The following is a 16,187-nucleotide window of genomic DNA, read 5'->3' as shown; positions in this document are numbered from 1 at the left end:
CATTATTAAAATTTATATCATAACACATGCTTGTTAGTTTTGTGAATATGCACATAGTTGTGTAATAGGGGATGTTGTGACATAATAACAAAAGTATACATATGCATAAGTTATTTCAATGTATGTATACGAACGTAAATTTAAATATTAACTAATATACAAATAAATAATATATAGTTATGTGCATAAATATGTTATGTATATAGTCGTAGCTACGGATATAATGATATATATCCTTAAATACACAGTTTTATCAATATGCACATATTAAATATTTTGTTTTAAACATATATGGTAACCGGCAATATATATTAGACGAACTATTACAAAATTGGCGTACAACATTACATAAGAAACTAGGATCGGCCCGCCCTACGGGCGGGATATATACATTACTTGTGATCTAAGTTATTTTGTTTGCAAATATATAGATATTTCGATTGATACAAACACTTATGTTTGAATTTGCAAGAGATATGTATGATACACTACAAAAAAGATTATGTTACATCACATAAATAGTATTAGAAAAGCAAATGATATTAATTTGAGACACTTATTAATAAATGATACAATGTTTTTTTAAAGATCAATTATTGTAATTGATGTTGTTATTAACTTATCTTTGTCTATATTAATCTTTATTAAGCAAGTGAATATCAATTAAAAGATATATTGAATTTTCATATACATGTAAAAATATGTAGTTTACTCTAAACTAAAAATAATTTTAATTTTACTATTGTTTCTGATGTTCTTATTAGAAATCAAAGATTTGATAAATTAATAAAAAGCTTTTATTTTTTCATTAATGATTATTTTACATTTTTGGTGTTTGTTATATTTTTATCAAGTAAAATAAAAATACTTGACACTACAACTGAAATTCAATACAAAAATTATGAACTATTTTTCATCTTTATATATTTGTCTTTGATGCGTTGGTACTTTTCATACATTTTTAAACCTATTGATTTAGATAATGTGAAAAATGTATCAATTTACAATTTGTTTTATAAAGTTAGTTAAATAACATAACAATCTAAAATGTTTATTTAAGTATACACACATTTTATTAAATTTTATCAAATAAATCATATCATCCCAATCTTTATCAAATAAACCATATGAAATGAAGGTCATACTAAATGTCGGATTAAGTAAAACTCATTCATTTAAGCAGGATTTAAAAAAAAAACTACTATGAAATTAATAATCCCTTACAGTCTATTACTATAACATAAGTTATAAAAATATATTCAAACCAATATTACTTTAAAATCATAATATGTCGATTTTGATGCTACAAAAGATAATGTATCTTTATGTTAATGGAATTTAATCTAATATATTTTTTTTGTTAAGTTCATAAAGAACTTTATGAAGCATATAAACTTTTCTTATTAAAACTTAGTTAAATAGTTCGGATGACCAATTAGTTTAGATATATATATAGAGAATTGTAGAATTTATGGAACCAACTTTACATCCATGTTGTTTGTATTTCTCTTCTCATTGACATTGTCCTCTGGTGTTACATCTCGGGGAGAGCCATGTAAAAGCAATTGTTCCGTAATCTTTCTTTTTTTTCTTGATTGTAATTATCGAAAGAGTCAGCAATTATGGAGATAGAGCCAAGTAACAGTTTACAAAGCTTTCATGACTCAGAAGATAGACACGTATAAACATGTTGTTGTACCACAGCTCTCAGAATATACTAATTGTTGGAATAAGCCAAAAGATAGATGTTGAAGATTAAATCATAAATTTACATATAGTTATACCAACTCTACTATTTTCCCATTTGTTAAAATTCACAAAAATATCTTACCATAAAAACGTAAAAATGTAATCATTATTTTTTTTTATTGTTTGTCTTTCTCCCTCAACTTTATTGTTGACGAACACTACCCCATCATCTAATTTGTGTTTACCTTTTGCTCTCCTCCCTAGCATGTCAAAAAGTGTTTCAAGAGACTGGCTTGACCCACATTGCCATGAATCTCAGCTTGACAAACGACAACATCTCTAATACTCTTCCTTTCTTTTTGTCTCTCTTCTTTGTAAATGTTTTGTTCAGTCTAACAGAGTTTTCAAAGAAACAAAACAATCATCATCATCACATGTTCTTTGAGCAGATTAAATGAAAAAAACAGAGCTCCATTACAGGTTAATAGGAAGAAATTCAGTTTTATGACACAAAGTGTGTATCAATTGAAATATCTATACGTTTGTAGATCATACACTCAAGCATAAAAAAAACAGTCAAAGAGCGAGAATGTGCCATTACAAAACACAAACATAAACATACAAAAGTTCCAAAAAAACTGTACACTTCCTTTGCTTTTTGTTGTTGTGGGGTGCTGTGCATATATAACATAACAAAGATCCCGATTCATCTGACCTAGAACGATGCATAAGTCGTCAGAGTTCCAGACTCATCGTAATCTAGCTGCTCAAACTCTTCCACGATCCCAGAGATATCTTTCTCATCAATCTTCCCCATCTCTTTCAGTTATACAATATAAACTCCGCAGCTCTGCAAACACACACACACACAAAAAACAACAACCATAAGCATAAGAAGGAAAAAGGAAACAAATAAGACAGAGAATGAAAACGTCATGATCTCTCTCACCCAACAACTCCATCTTCATCAAGATCAGCAGCCTCAAGATCACTATTCGTAATCCTCCTAGTCAAAACCCATTTCACCAGCTCCCTCTGCTTGGGGACATCACCTCCAATGCCCAATCTCCTCCTCAATCAATCTCCTATGCACCATAAAATATACTATACCCATCAAGCATTAATGAATATGTGAAAAGACCAAAAGGACATATTTTAATTGGAACCAAGAATGTCCCAAACCAAAATCGGCATCCAACATAACTCGGGTTTGGTCGGATCTGAATTGGATTGGTCTGTAAAAAAAAATTAAAAGTGGTTCTTATGTTTGTTGGTTTGGTCTAAAAAAAAAGAAAAAAGTGAATCCCGATTCCCCCCGAGCTCCCCTCCCCCCCAGACCAAACCTACAGCTCCTCCTGCAGCTCCTCCTCCACTCTCCCCCTCCTCCACTCCTCCTCCACTCCTCCTCCACTCCTCTCTCTCTCAGCTTCTCGAACGCTGCCGTCTGTTGCCGTCGGGGCCGATAAAGTTGCAGCCGGTAAGCTATGCTCTGTTCGAGCATTATTTCGGAAGTAGGTTTTGGGGGTTTTAATAGATTTGTAATTGTGACAAGTTTTGTTTAGTTTTGGGGTAAATTTCGGTATAATGAATTTCGGTAGGTGAATTGGAGTTGAGGGATAGGGATAAACCCTAGATTATTCAATTGTTCTTGATAAATTGTAGTAAAACTGAATAACTGGGTACAACTGGTAGAATTAGGAAAACATGAAAAATTCGAATAACTGGTAAAACTGTAGCAGGATAATAGTAGGGGAAATTGTAGTGAGTTTCTTTTGTTTGGTTCCTTTTGGCAGGACACAATGAGCAATCACGTCAGAGATATACCTGGTAGTCCGAAAGAGAGCTACAAGATGTTGTATAGCTATTTGTACATGTTAGAGCAAGTGAATCCGGGGACAAAAACCTGTTTGAAATTGGATGATAGAAGTAAATTTGAGTACCTTTTCATAGCTTTGGGAGCTTGCATTGAAGGGTTTGCAGTTATGAGGAAGGTGATAGCTGTGGAGGGGATACGTCTGAAGAACGGTGGTGTTTTAGTTTTCGCGAAAGCTCAGGATCCTAATGGTCAGAGTTATCCACTTGCGTTTGCAGTAGTAGATGGTGAGAATCTTGCTAGTTGGACTTGGTTTTTCGAGATGCTTAAAAGTGTTATACCAGACTCTTCTGAACTGGTTTTCATTAGTACTCTTCATCAGAGCTTGATCTTCGCCATAGGAAACGTATTTCCACAGGCTCACCATGGTCATTGTTTATGGCATTTGAAGGAAAAGGTGAAATTGCATGCTTGTAACGTCAACAAGAATATAGTCGGGCAAAAACTTATGGAGTTGGGCAGATATTACACGGTTGATGACTTCAATTCTGCTTACGACTCATTTAAGATAAGATGTCCAGCTGCGTACAAGTATGTGGAGGAATGTGGTATTGAAAAGGACAAATGGGCAAGGGTTTTTTTCCCACGTGATAGGTACAACTTGGATACAAGCAACACTCTGGGATCAATGAAGAACGTGTTTAAAGAGGCAACAAGGTGGTCCTTAATACCAATGCTGGATTGTATCATTAGGAAATTCTCTGATTGGTTCACTCAACGGAAGGATGTTGTTTCTAGATCAATGAATACAAGACTGGTGCCTCGGGTTGAGAACTACTTGCACGATCTATGGGCTGTTGCACATAAGTTACCTGTGCGGGAACTTGATAGTTACGAGCTTAAGTACGAGATCACTGACACTGCAGGAAAGGTGTTTTGGGCGACCTTGGTTGGAAAAACTTGTACTTGCAAGGTGTGGGACTATGAAAAGTTCCCTTGTCTGCATGGACTGGCAGCTTATATCTATTTCGCTAGGAATGTTGATGGCAGGCGCCTTGATATCCATGAGTTGTGCTCAAAATACTACTGGACGGAAATGTGGCATTTGGCGTATTCCAGAACACTTAATGTTGTGCCCGACATGGCTTCTTGGAATGTACCAGATCAGATCAAGGAGGTGAAGATCATACCTCCATATCGCATCAAGCGGCAAGGAAGGAAAAGAGTTTAAATTTGGATGAATTTGGAGTAATGCATATTTCGAGTAATGCATTTGGGTACTTGATTTTGTTTTGTAAGCTCTTGAACTTTGTTTCATTTCGGGTTGTATCGTGTTATATGACTTGGAAAACTGCGTAAAACTTGAAATCTACTTTGTTTTGTAATGACATTAGTATTATCTATATCAAAACTCGAATCTCATAGTTTTTTCTCTATCAAAACCTGAATATCATAGTTTTATATTTGTTTTCGCAACTCTAACATATATTTATAATAAAACTCGGTTATCAATTTCTGAAATTTAGGAAAAAAACTCTCATGTATCCCTTACGAGACCTTACAATTCCAATAACACTTTGTTGGCCAAAGACATCTTACAAACGAAATTTTCGAGTTATATCTATTCGCTAAATATAATTGCACGGAACTATATATATAACAATTTAAACTAGTAATATTGAAGGTAAAACTAGATAACCAATTTTAATAGATTAGTAACACTAAATAAATTAGAAACCGACAAAAATATAACTATGACCAAAGTTGGGAATACTAGTATCTTGGGTATAACTATGAACAAATTTTTTTTGGGCAATTATCTCAACCACACAAATTTACTCCCCTCCCAAAGCCTTTCAAGTACTTTCAGTTTGACTTTTTATCCCTTTTTCATCTCTCCCTCTCTCTCTCTCTCTATTTCTCCCCCCATTTCCTCTCCCTCTCTCTCGTGTCTCTCGTCTCTCTTCTCTATTTTGAGAATCGAATTCTCTTCCCCCCTCGCCGAGCAAGTGAGATGGAAAAAGTGAAGATGGAAGTGGGTTCGGGTTCGGGTTCGTCTTTATCGCAAAGGAGCCGCCGCCGATTTTCTTGTCTGAGGTTGTGTCACTGTGGCTTGCCGGCGAAAATAAGGCAAGCTTGGACTGAGAAAAATCCTGGTCGACACTTTTATGGCTGTCCGCGTTTTAAGGTATGAATATATGATGGAATCTGGATATAATGGAATCTGAATTTGAATTGGGTTTGAATTTTGACCTTATTGCAGCTTGGAAATGAATGAAATTACTTCTCTTGGTTCGATGAAGAGGTTGGTACAGAATGGCAAAGGAGAGCATTGCTTCAAGCCCGTGATGAAATCCAGGAGAAGGATAAAGTGATTGAGCAATTACAGAAGACCATTTCTGAAATGAAAAGTCACTTGGAGAAGAAGAAGACAGGGAAGGGCGGGGGCGGGAATGACGAAAATGAAGAAGATGACATTGTTAGGAAGTTTGAAGAATTGTATGCTTAGTTTAAGTGTGGTGTTGAAGAATTAGTTTTCCTAGTATTTCTAGTTTTCCTAGTATTTCTAGTTTTCCTAGTTTTCCTAGTTTTCAGTTTTCATTAAGTTCTCCTAGTTTTCATTAAGTTCTCCAAGTTCTCCTAGTTGTCCTAGTTTTCGTTAAGTTATCCTACTTTTCCCTAGTTTTCCTTAAGAGGCACATTCAAAATATAATCATAAGAACTTCCATGATAACAAGATTGCAACATCCATGATAACAAGAACAAGTTTCATCCAACATACCTAATAAGTCAATAGGTTTCCAACATCCACACAACAACAAAATAATGGGTCCAACTTCCCACAAAATACATAACCGAGTTTACAAAATACATAACCGAGTTCTTCACTCCCTGCTTCCTTGCCCTTCATCCATAGCTTTCTTCATAAACGCCTCAAACGGAACCACCATCCTTTCCTCAAACTTGTCCATTGTCTTCTTAACTCTCTTTAGCTGAGTGCCAAACATTTTCACTTGTTTGATCAACTCCTCCATCATCTTCTTCTGGCTTGCGCCTCCTTCCTCTCCACCTTCTTCGTCATCCTGATCTTCGTCGACAGCCTCTTGTGCATTTGGATCACGCGCAGCAACGTCTACATCATACATCTCTTCAAAAAAGACTGAATGTCCTTCTGCAAGACGCTTTACCCAACTGTCAACAGAAATATCATCGACATCACTGTCGTCCTCCTCTTCAGTCATCTCTTCCAAAAGAGCTACTTCTTCTTCTGTCTTGGTAGGAAGGATGCTGTGGATATCCCGTGACTGATACCAAAAAATTAAAACCAAAAAATAATCTTATGTTAGTATAATGCTACAACATTTTCAAAGTTTGTAGGGGAAGAAACATACCGTTATTTTGTCCAGTTTGTCTAGTTCCCGATTCAATTTTGAAAGTGAAAACCCTTTCATCCCTGCTGATTTAAAGACTGATCTGCACATCCTAGGACAGTCTACATCGACGTCTTCAACCTCTTTTCTGAACTTCAATCCCAACTTGGGAATTGCCTCAAAAGCAAGCAACTACATACCAATCATGTACAAACACTTAACACAATAAAATTAACAAATGATAAGGTGATTATCTTCAATTGCTTACCTCCAGTGGCAGACAGAAACCTGGAAGTGGCCATAAAGTCTTCTCTCTAACCCGACCTCCAAAATGATCTATGTGTGCGATATCTCCTTAACCATGTAATCAAACGAGTACCTCCCCCATGGAAAGTTTTCGCAGAACTCGAGATCGTCCACAGCTCTTTGGAAGAATTCCAAAACATCTCTGGCGCCTTTTCCTACTTTCGTTTGCGCACAGATAACACTTCCTAAAAAGAACAAAACCATCATCTTCAGCCGGTCTCTGTGTTCTCCCATAGTCAACAGCTTCGCTTTGACATCCTGAAGCCTTATTGATTCTCCCTTCTTGAAATGGCGCTTCACGAACTTTCTATCACCAAACTCCTTATACCCAAGTGGATAGTTGCGGCAGCTAAGACCTGAGATCAAAGCGTGTTCTCTCAGGCCATAGCGGATGGGAACACCATTCACAATGAACCACACTTCCTTCCTCTTCGAGCTATCCACTGTCCGCAATAGCAACATCCACATTCCTTGGACCATGTGGTTTGAGTCCTTCTCCAGGTGGAACACGTGACAGAATTGTGGATGCTTCTCAAACCACTTCCTCTCAGTATCACTCATCGGCGGTTCCAGATTGTCAAATGTAACCATAACGTCTTTGACGAAACATTTGGTCGCTAGCTTTATTTGTTTCTTGTACTCCGACTCATAGAAGTACATCCTCAACGGTTTGATTGCCTCGGTTGCCTCTAATTCCTGCAAGTAACATTGTGTTCTACATCAGTTATGCAAGTACTAAAACATAGTTCTCCTAAGTTATCCGAGCCTTTCCTAGTATATCTAGTTAAACCCTATTCAAGTTCCACACTTATTACCTCTTCTCCTTGCCCGAGAACCCCTTCACCATCACCATCAACATTTCCTAATTCCGCTTCCAATGGGGGTTCTCTTGTTCTTGATTTTCATTTTCATTTTGACCTCTGTTCTCTTCGGGAGTCCCGTTCTCTTCTTCTCCGGTGTCTTCCTCCTCTTGGATTTTTTCTTCATCTTTGTTCTCTACTTCTTCATCGCTATTTCCTTCTTCCTCTTCATCTTTGTCTCCATTTTCGTCTTTCTCTTCTTGAGATTCATCGCTATTTCCTTCTTCCTCTTCATCTTTGTCTCCATTTTCGTCTTTCTCTTCTTGAGATTCATCGCTATTTTCTTCTTCCTCTTCATCTTCGTCTCCATTTTCTTCTTCCCTTTCTTTCTCCTTCTCCGATTCTTCTTTCTCTTTCTCCCGATCTTCTACATCCTTAGCCGGTTCTTCTACTTCATTCTCCTCCGCAACTCCCACGGTTCCAACAAAATCAACCGCCGGTGATTCCTCATCCGTCGTTTTTCTCTTCTTGGAACTCTTCTTCGGTTTGTTCTTCTTCGAGTTCTTCGAGGTCCTGCTCTTTTGCGGAGGAGGATCCGTTGGAGGAGGCCTATCCTTTCTCTTACCCAGCCTAGTTTCAACCATGATTCACACGTTTTCGGTGAATAATCGAAGGGAAATCGAAGGAATCGAAGGGGAGTGGGATGTTCTAGGGTTACGTTTTCGAATTTGGGGGAAACCGTTGAGAGAGAGGGGATCCCGAGAGAGAGGGGAAATGGAAATAAAGGGGAGACTCGACTTGGTTTAAATCGAAATTGAATGGTTATTTGGATTCGGGTTCGAGATGGTTAAAATCGAGATTGGATCGGAGGGTTTAAGTTGGATTGGGAACGGTTAAGTCTAATTTATGATCTTTGGTTCGTATTTCAATTCGATTCGGTTTTCCCTCCGGTTAAACTTGGTAAAACCCGTAAATAGTTTACCTTCCTTAGGGTTAACTGTAAATTCCAGCAATTTGCCATTTTATATTTTTTCCTTTTTGTTTCATGTCCTTCAAAGATTGACCGATAAGGAGGGTGGGCATTGGAGGTGATGTCTCCTCTGCTTGCTCTTGTAGCCTTCTCTCCAGGTGATAAGGACATACTCGGGCTGCCCTTTCCTACTACCGGCCAAAAAAAAAAATTCCACAACACACCATGTCCACTCTTTCTCTCTCCCCGTCTATCACCAGCACCCATGCACAATTTAGCTACCCCTCTCCTCCATGTTTATCCTGCGCCGCCTCCCCCTCGCACGCAATCTCCGCTTCTCCTCCCGTAACAACCGTGTCGTCACCGCCGCGGCGGTTCTCCATGATGCCTCTCTCTGGACCCCAGCTCCTCTCTCTAATCGAATCCGCCGCCGAATCGCTGTTCCATCCACGTCTGGATCGAAGATTCTAACTCCCCTGATCTCGTGGCTTCCTACACTCGGCTCGGCCAGTACCTCCAGCTCTGTGTTCCCGATGTCGAGAAGCCCTCGTTCTTGGCGATCGCTACTCTTCCTTTGTTCGCGGCTTCTCGCGGTGCTTGAGTTTTTTTTGGTGAAGAGTATTGTTGGATCTATGGCGGAGATTCTTTGCGGGTTGAAAAAAAGGAGTATTCCACAGTTTTGATTTTCGTCACTGGATCTGGAATCAGGTGAAGGATAAAGTCGAATCAACACAGATTTACGAACGCCAATTCATATTCTCCAAGATTAGGGTTAGAGACAAACTCCATCTTCTCGGGCCAGATGAAAAATCAAAGGCCACACAAGAAAAAATGAAACGATGAGTTTCATTGGACCAGGACACGTGTCGCCATAAGAGACAACGACTTATCTACCTGGCGCTGACGTGTTTCAATAGGAGAGATACAAACATTTTTTTATATATATAAATATATACTAATAAGTGCTAGCATTCCAATAAACTGTCAATTCCATTAAATGCTTAATTATCTCACGCTATACGCTATGTATCAAATCATATGCTTAGCAACATGTGCATCGAATTTTTAAGGGATCCTAGCGAAATCATTAGAGAGCTTTTGGACCAACTCTTTTTTTCAATTGAATATGGAGCTGACACGTCATCAAAATTGTTATGCTAATTAACTGACAGGTAGGATACACATTTTTTTAATTTTTACAAACTTGAGGTTACATCTTTTCAAATGTTCCTCTATAAATATAAAAGGGATACTATTTAGTCTAAGCAGAGCCGAGATAAAATCAATCTCCTTAATTCTTTAAACATATATACTGTGTCAGTTTAATACATTCAAAAATTCCATGATACAACTGCTAATCTCTTCGGTCAGTCAATTAAATTGAGAACTGAAACTAGTCGAACATAGAAATGTGTTATATTCTCAAACAAAATACAAAAAACTAGATTTGGGTGTTTAATTTATATATATATATATATATATATATATATATATGTTGTTAAATTTTATTTTGTATTAAATGTATTTTTTTCTTATAAGTATAATATAATTAATCGTATTTTATAGTACCATCATATAAATAATCATATAATTAATAAGGCTCATGTAACTTGGCTTTCGTCTCTTCTTAGCTTTGATAGATTGTGTGAGGCTCATGTAATTTGGCTTTCTGTGATAACCTCCTTCCTCAAGGAAACTTCCTGAGAAGGGAACTGGGGAATGAGATGTGGATGAAGTCTCAAAACTCGTAGCTGATGATGACATTAGATGAGGTCTAACAAAAACTCTAGTTATGAGATTGTTCTTCCTGTCCAGAGCTTTGTCATATTAAGAAACAGTGCTATCTATTTTCCCTCTCATGGCATGTATGCAACCCATTTGTCAAGCTAATTCAAACATAGACTGCTCTCGCATGATCTATTCCTCTTTCTAACACTTTCTTGTTTGATAATCAACTCTTGATTTTTTTTTCTTTTTTGCAATGTGTACAAAATTACATGTTAGTTGATTATATCACATTTAAATATTGGTTGTGATTTCATCTCTATCTTTTTAACTCTCTTAAGCTTTTGATTTTACACATAATATTGGTTACTTCTAACAATAATGTGATCATATATTTTATTAATAGTCCACTCTTGTTTTACACATTTGTATTTATTTAACATTCATATTATTATTTATTATAAATAGATCCACAAATAAGAGACAAACATTTAGACTTATTGTTAAAAGAAATAATATAAAACTTTGGTTGGACATTACTAGATTCATAACACTTAGTGAGAATCCTTACTTACAAGCGCAGTTACAAAATCCTTTTTCTTCCGAACAACTACCAAGAGTTCCATGTTGCTTCTTACACTTATCCAAACATATAGTTGGAGCACAATAGCTTCCTTTTATTTGAATTTTATGAGGACAATTCTTTTTCTGCGCATCTGCCATCATTCCTGTAAGATATAAAAATCTCAAATTTTCATAGTGAGAAAATATATATAGATTTTATGAAATAGAAAACTTATTTATCCGCAAAACAATTTTAGTAACATTTTGTTTTAAACGTTATAAGTAAAAAAAAAATATATATATTTTGCCAGTAAATAAAAAAAATGAGCATACCGTTTGGTTACAGATTATTTTTTATTTTGTGAAAAATATGGTTTTAACAATTGTGTGCATATTAATAAACATTACGTATAAAATTTTGATATTTTAAGAACAACTATTGTATGTATTGGAAAAGCATAACATATTACCTATAAAATATGTAAATTTAATTAAAAATATCAAATAAATTTACGTAAGAACTATAGTTCATCCATATTATGAAAAGTGTTGGTTAAATCATTTCTATGTGCAGGACAAAATGTTCATAAATTGATGATAAAAATGAAACTATTTAATATTATTTTATCATAATAGTTCTTCATCATATATAAACCCATACATTAAAAAAAATATAAATGAAATAAAGTATAAAAACAGTTAAATACTTCAGGGTTGATCCTTTCAATTTTAACGGAAACATTTCTGACCATACTTTCTATATTTTCTAGCCTTCTTCAAATTTATGAATTTTACACAAAGAGATAATTTAATGCTGTGTTTTATTTAGTAAACAAAATTTATTATATGGGGGCTTACAATATTTTAAAAGTCAAATTTTATTATAATCAATTTATTATGGAATTACTATATGCAATATATTAAGATGTAAATACAAACCTTGTGAGAGAATGATGGAGATAATTAAGAACGTAAACGAGAGTTGCAGGGATTTCTTCATCTTGGATTATAGAAATGGATTGATATTGACTTACAAATTTAGGAAAGAGATGAAGTATTCTATTTTTCTATAAACATAAGAAGTATTCTTACATATATATACATATTAAAAATCTAATTTAAGAAACTCACATTAATATGTTCCGATTTAAACGAATCTAATTTAGAAAAATCCATGTTTTGCTCATATAACATGTGGAAGCTTTAGACTCGTTCATTTTCCTTTAAGTAAATAAAAAGGTATGTGTCCTATGCGTGTACATAAATCTGATGTTCTCAAAAAGTTATTGCTATTTTTAGAATTATGAATTTATTTAAAACAATTTCATTAAATTACTTTTCAAACATTACTATTTAAATTAATAGTTTATTAGGTGGATGTCCCACATGTAACGTAATTTATAAGATTATATTAAAAAAAAATTAGTAAGTATTTAATTAAATTTTTTTATTCATTCAATAAAATAACAAAAAATGAAAACTATATAATAATCAGATAGATGAATTGAATTCAATTTTAGATTTAGATAGTGAGAATAAATTTTATTAGGAAGCTTTCGTCTAAACTAGGTTATTTGGTCATTTAATAGGCCTTTCATGTCTAAAGATGAAACTTTGCTCTTGGTTTCATATTGACAAAGAGTTGGGAAGAACATATTATCTTAGAAGCATCATAAGTTAACTATTAAATAATAAAAGTGGTCAAACAACAACATTGCAGCAGTCTTCATACTAACTCGTATGTAAAAGAACATACATAGAAGTTGCTCATATATCTATAAATCAGTATGTTGTGTGTGTTTTAGAACCATCAAGGTGTTGAAATGTTTTAATGATTTAATGAAACGATCTTTACTTTAGCTTCTTTGACACCATATTTCTCCTTGTTACTTGAGCATGTGCATATAGATCACTCCACTGGTTGCAAGATGGATCTGAACATGCACAACACTTTACATTCACATCTTCGTTGTAAGAGATGAACTCTTTCTTTTCAAACAATGATTTTTGAACAAGAAGATGAAGAATACTGGTTGATCATCTCTTCTTAGCTTTGATAGATTGTGTTAGGTTCATGTAACTTGGATTTCTGTAATAACATCTTCCCTAAAGGAAACTTCATGAGAAGGGAAATGGAGACAGATATGTGGATGAAATCTCAGAACTCGTAGCTGATGATGACATTGGAGGAGGACTACCAAAAACTCTGGTTGTGAAATTTTTCTTCATGACCAGAGCTTTGGCATGTTCAGAAACAGTGCTATCAATTTTCTTTGCGTTGTCTGATGAGTTTTTAAGACTTTCCCATGGCATGTCTGCAACCCATCTGTCATGCCAATTCAAGCCTAGACTGCCCTTGCATGATTTGTTGCTCTTTCTAACACTTTCTTGTTTGATAATCAACTCTTGCTTTTTTTTTCTTTTTTACAATGTGTACAAAATTACATGTTAGTTGATTATCTCACATTTAAATATTGGTTGTGATTTCATCTCTATCTTTTTAACTCATCTTAAGCTTTTGATTTTACACATAATATTGGTTACTTCTAACAATAATGTGATCATATATTTTATTAATAGTCCACTCTTGTTTTACACATTTGTATTTATTTAACATTCATATTATTATTTATTATAAATAGATCCACAAATCAGAGACAAACATTTAGACTTATTGTTAAAAGAAATAATATAAAACTTTGGTTGGACATTACTAGATTCATAACACTTAGTGAGAACCCTTACTTACAAGCGCAATTACAAAATCCTTTTTCTTCCGAACAACTACCAAGAGTTCCATGTTGCTTCTTACACTTATCCAAACATATAGTTGGAGCACAATAGCTTCCTTTTATTTGAATTTTATGAGGACAATTCTTTTTCTGCGCATCTGCCATCATTCCTGTAAGATATAAAAATCTCAAATCTTCATAGTTAGAAAATATATATAGATTTTATGAAATAGAAAACTTATTTATCCGCAAAAAAATTTTAGTAATAAGTAAAAAAATATATATATTTTGCCAGTAAATAAAAAAAATGTGCATATCGTTTGGTTACACATTATTTTTTATTTTGTGAAAAATATGGTTTTAAGAATTGTGTGCATATTAATAAACATTACGTATAAATTTTTGATATTTTAAGAACAACTATTGTATGTATTGGAAAAGCATACCATATTACCTATAAAATATATAAATTTAATTAAAAATATCAAATAAATTTACGTAAGAACTATAGTTCATCCATATTATGAAAAGAGTTGGTTAAATCATTTCTATGTGCAGGACAAAATGTTCATAAATTGATGAAAAAAATGAAACTATTTAATATTATTTTATCATAATAGTTCTTCATCATATATAAACCCATACATTAAAAAAATATACATGAAATAAAGTATAAAAACACTTAAATACTTCAAGGTTGATCCTTTCAATTTTAACGGAAACATTTCTGACCATACTTTTTATATTTTCTAGCCTTCTTCAAATTTATGAATTTTACACAAAGAGATAATTTAATGCTATGTTTTATTTAGTAAACAAAATTTATTATATGGGGGTTTACAATATTTTACTAGTCAAATTTTATTATAATCAATTTATTATGGAATTACTATATGCAATATATTAAGATGTAAATACAAACCTTGTGAGAGAATGATGGAGATAATTAAGAACGTAAACGAGAGTTGAAGGGATTTCTTCATCTTGGATTATAGAAATGGATTGATATTGACTTACAAATTTAGGAAAAAGATGAAGTATTCTATTTTTCTATAAACATAAGAAATATTCTTACATATATATACATATTAAAAATCTAATTTAAGAAACTCACATTAATATGTTCCGATTTAAACGAATCTAATTTAGAAAAATCCATGTTTTGCTCATATAACATGTGGAAGCTTTAGACTCGTTCATTTTCCTTTAAGTAAATAAAAAGGTATGTGTCCTATGCGTGTACATAAATCTGATGTTCTCAAAAAGTTATTGCTATTTTTAGAATTATGAATTTATTTAAAACAATTTCATTAAATTACTTTTCAAACATTACTATTTAAATTAATAGTTTATTAGGTGGATGTCCCACATGTAACATAATTTATAAGATTATATTAAAAAAAATTAGTAAGTATTTAATTAAATTTTTTTATTCATTCAATAAAATAACAAAAAATGAAAACTATATAATAATCAGATAGATGAATTGAATTCAATTTTAGATTTAGATAGTGAGAATAAATTTTATTAGGAAGCTTTCGTCTAAACTAGGTTATTTGGTCATTTAATAGGCCTTTCATGTCTAAAGATGAAACTTTGCTCTTGGTTTCATATTGACAAAGAGTTGGGAAGAACATATTATCTTAGAAGCATCAGAAGTTAACTATTAAATAATAAAAGTGGTCAAACAACAACATTGCAGCAGTTTTCATACTAATATCTATAAATCAGTATTTTGTGTGTGTTTTAGAACCATCAAGGTGTTGAAATGTTTTAATGATTTAATGAAACGATCTTTACTTTAGTTTCTTTGCCCACATATTTCTCCTTGTTACTTTAGCATGTGGATATAGATCACTCCATTGGTTGCAAGATGGATCTGAACATGCACAACACTTTACATTCACATCTTCGTTGTAAGACATGAACTGTTTCTTTTCAAACAATGATTTTTGAACAAGAAGATGAAGAATACTGGTTGATCGTCTCTTCTTAACTTTGATAGATTGTGTTAGGTTCATGTGACTTGGCTTTTTGTAATAACCTCTTCCCTAAAGGAAACTTCATGAGAAGGGAAATGGAAACTGAGATGTAGATGAAGTCTCAGAACTCGTAGCTGATGATGACATTGGAGGAGGACTACCAAAAACTCTGGTTGTGAAATTTTTCTTCATGACCAGAGTTTTGTCATGTTCAGAAACAGTGCTATCAATTTTC

General features: G+C 33.7%; 1 protein-coding gene and 1 long non-coding RNA gene across 2 annotated transcripts; one reads left to right on the top strand and one right to left on the bottom strand.

Moving 5' to 3' along the window:
- Nucleotides 1-3,026: 3,026 nt before the first annotated feature.
- Nucleotides 3,027-4,896, top strand: LOC106358886. The gene is made up of 2 exons (XM_048740862.1): nucleotides 3,027-3,166; nucleotides 3,483-4,896. Exon 2 carries the CDS (start codon nucleotides 3,489-3,491, stop codon nucleotides 4,731-4,733), a length of 1,245 nt encoding a protein of 414 aa, XP_048596819.1. The 5' UTR covers nucleotides 3,027-3,166; nucleotides 3,483-3,488; the 3' UTR covers nucleotides 4,734-4,896.
- A 6,154-nt stretch (nucleotides 4,897-11,050) lies between these two features.
- LOC106359696 lies at nucleotides 11,051-15,039 on the bottom strand. The gene is made up of 3 exons (XR_001272596.3): nucleotides 14,893-15,039; nucleotides 12,178-14,140; nucleotides 11,051-11,402 (listed from the first exon to the last, which is right to left on the bottom strand). It is a non-coding gene; the product is annotated as an uncharacterized LOC106359696 (long non-coding RNA).
- Nucleotides 15,040-16,187: the final 1,148 nt, after the last annotated feature.

This window comes from Brassica napus, chromosome A9 (assembly GCF_020379485.1).
Source record: "Brassica napus cultivar Da-Ae chromosome A9, Da-Ae, whole genome shotgun sequence".
NCBI lineage: Eukaryota > Viridiplantae > Streptophyta > Magnoliopsida > Brassicales > Brassicaceae > Brassica > Brassica napus.
Note: the sequence above shows the minus strand (reverse complement) of the source record. Positions and strands in the feature narration are given on the sequence as shown.

Bases quoted from the DNA above. Each gene is read 5' to 3' on its own strand.
- LOC106358886 (XM_048740862.1), top strand. From the start codon at position 3,489: ATGAGCAATCACGTCAGAGATATACCTGGTAGTCCGAAAGAGAGCTAC.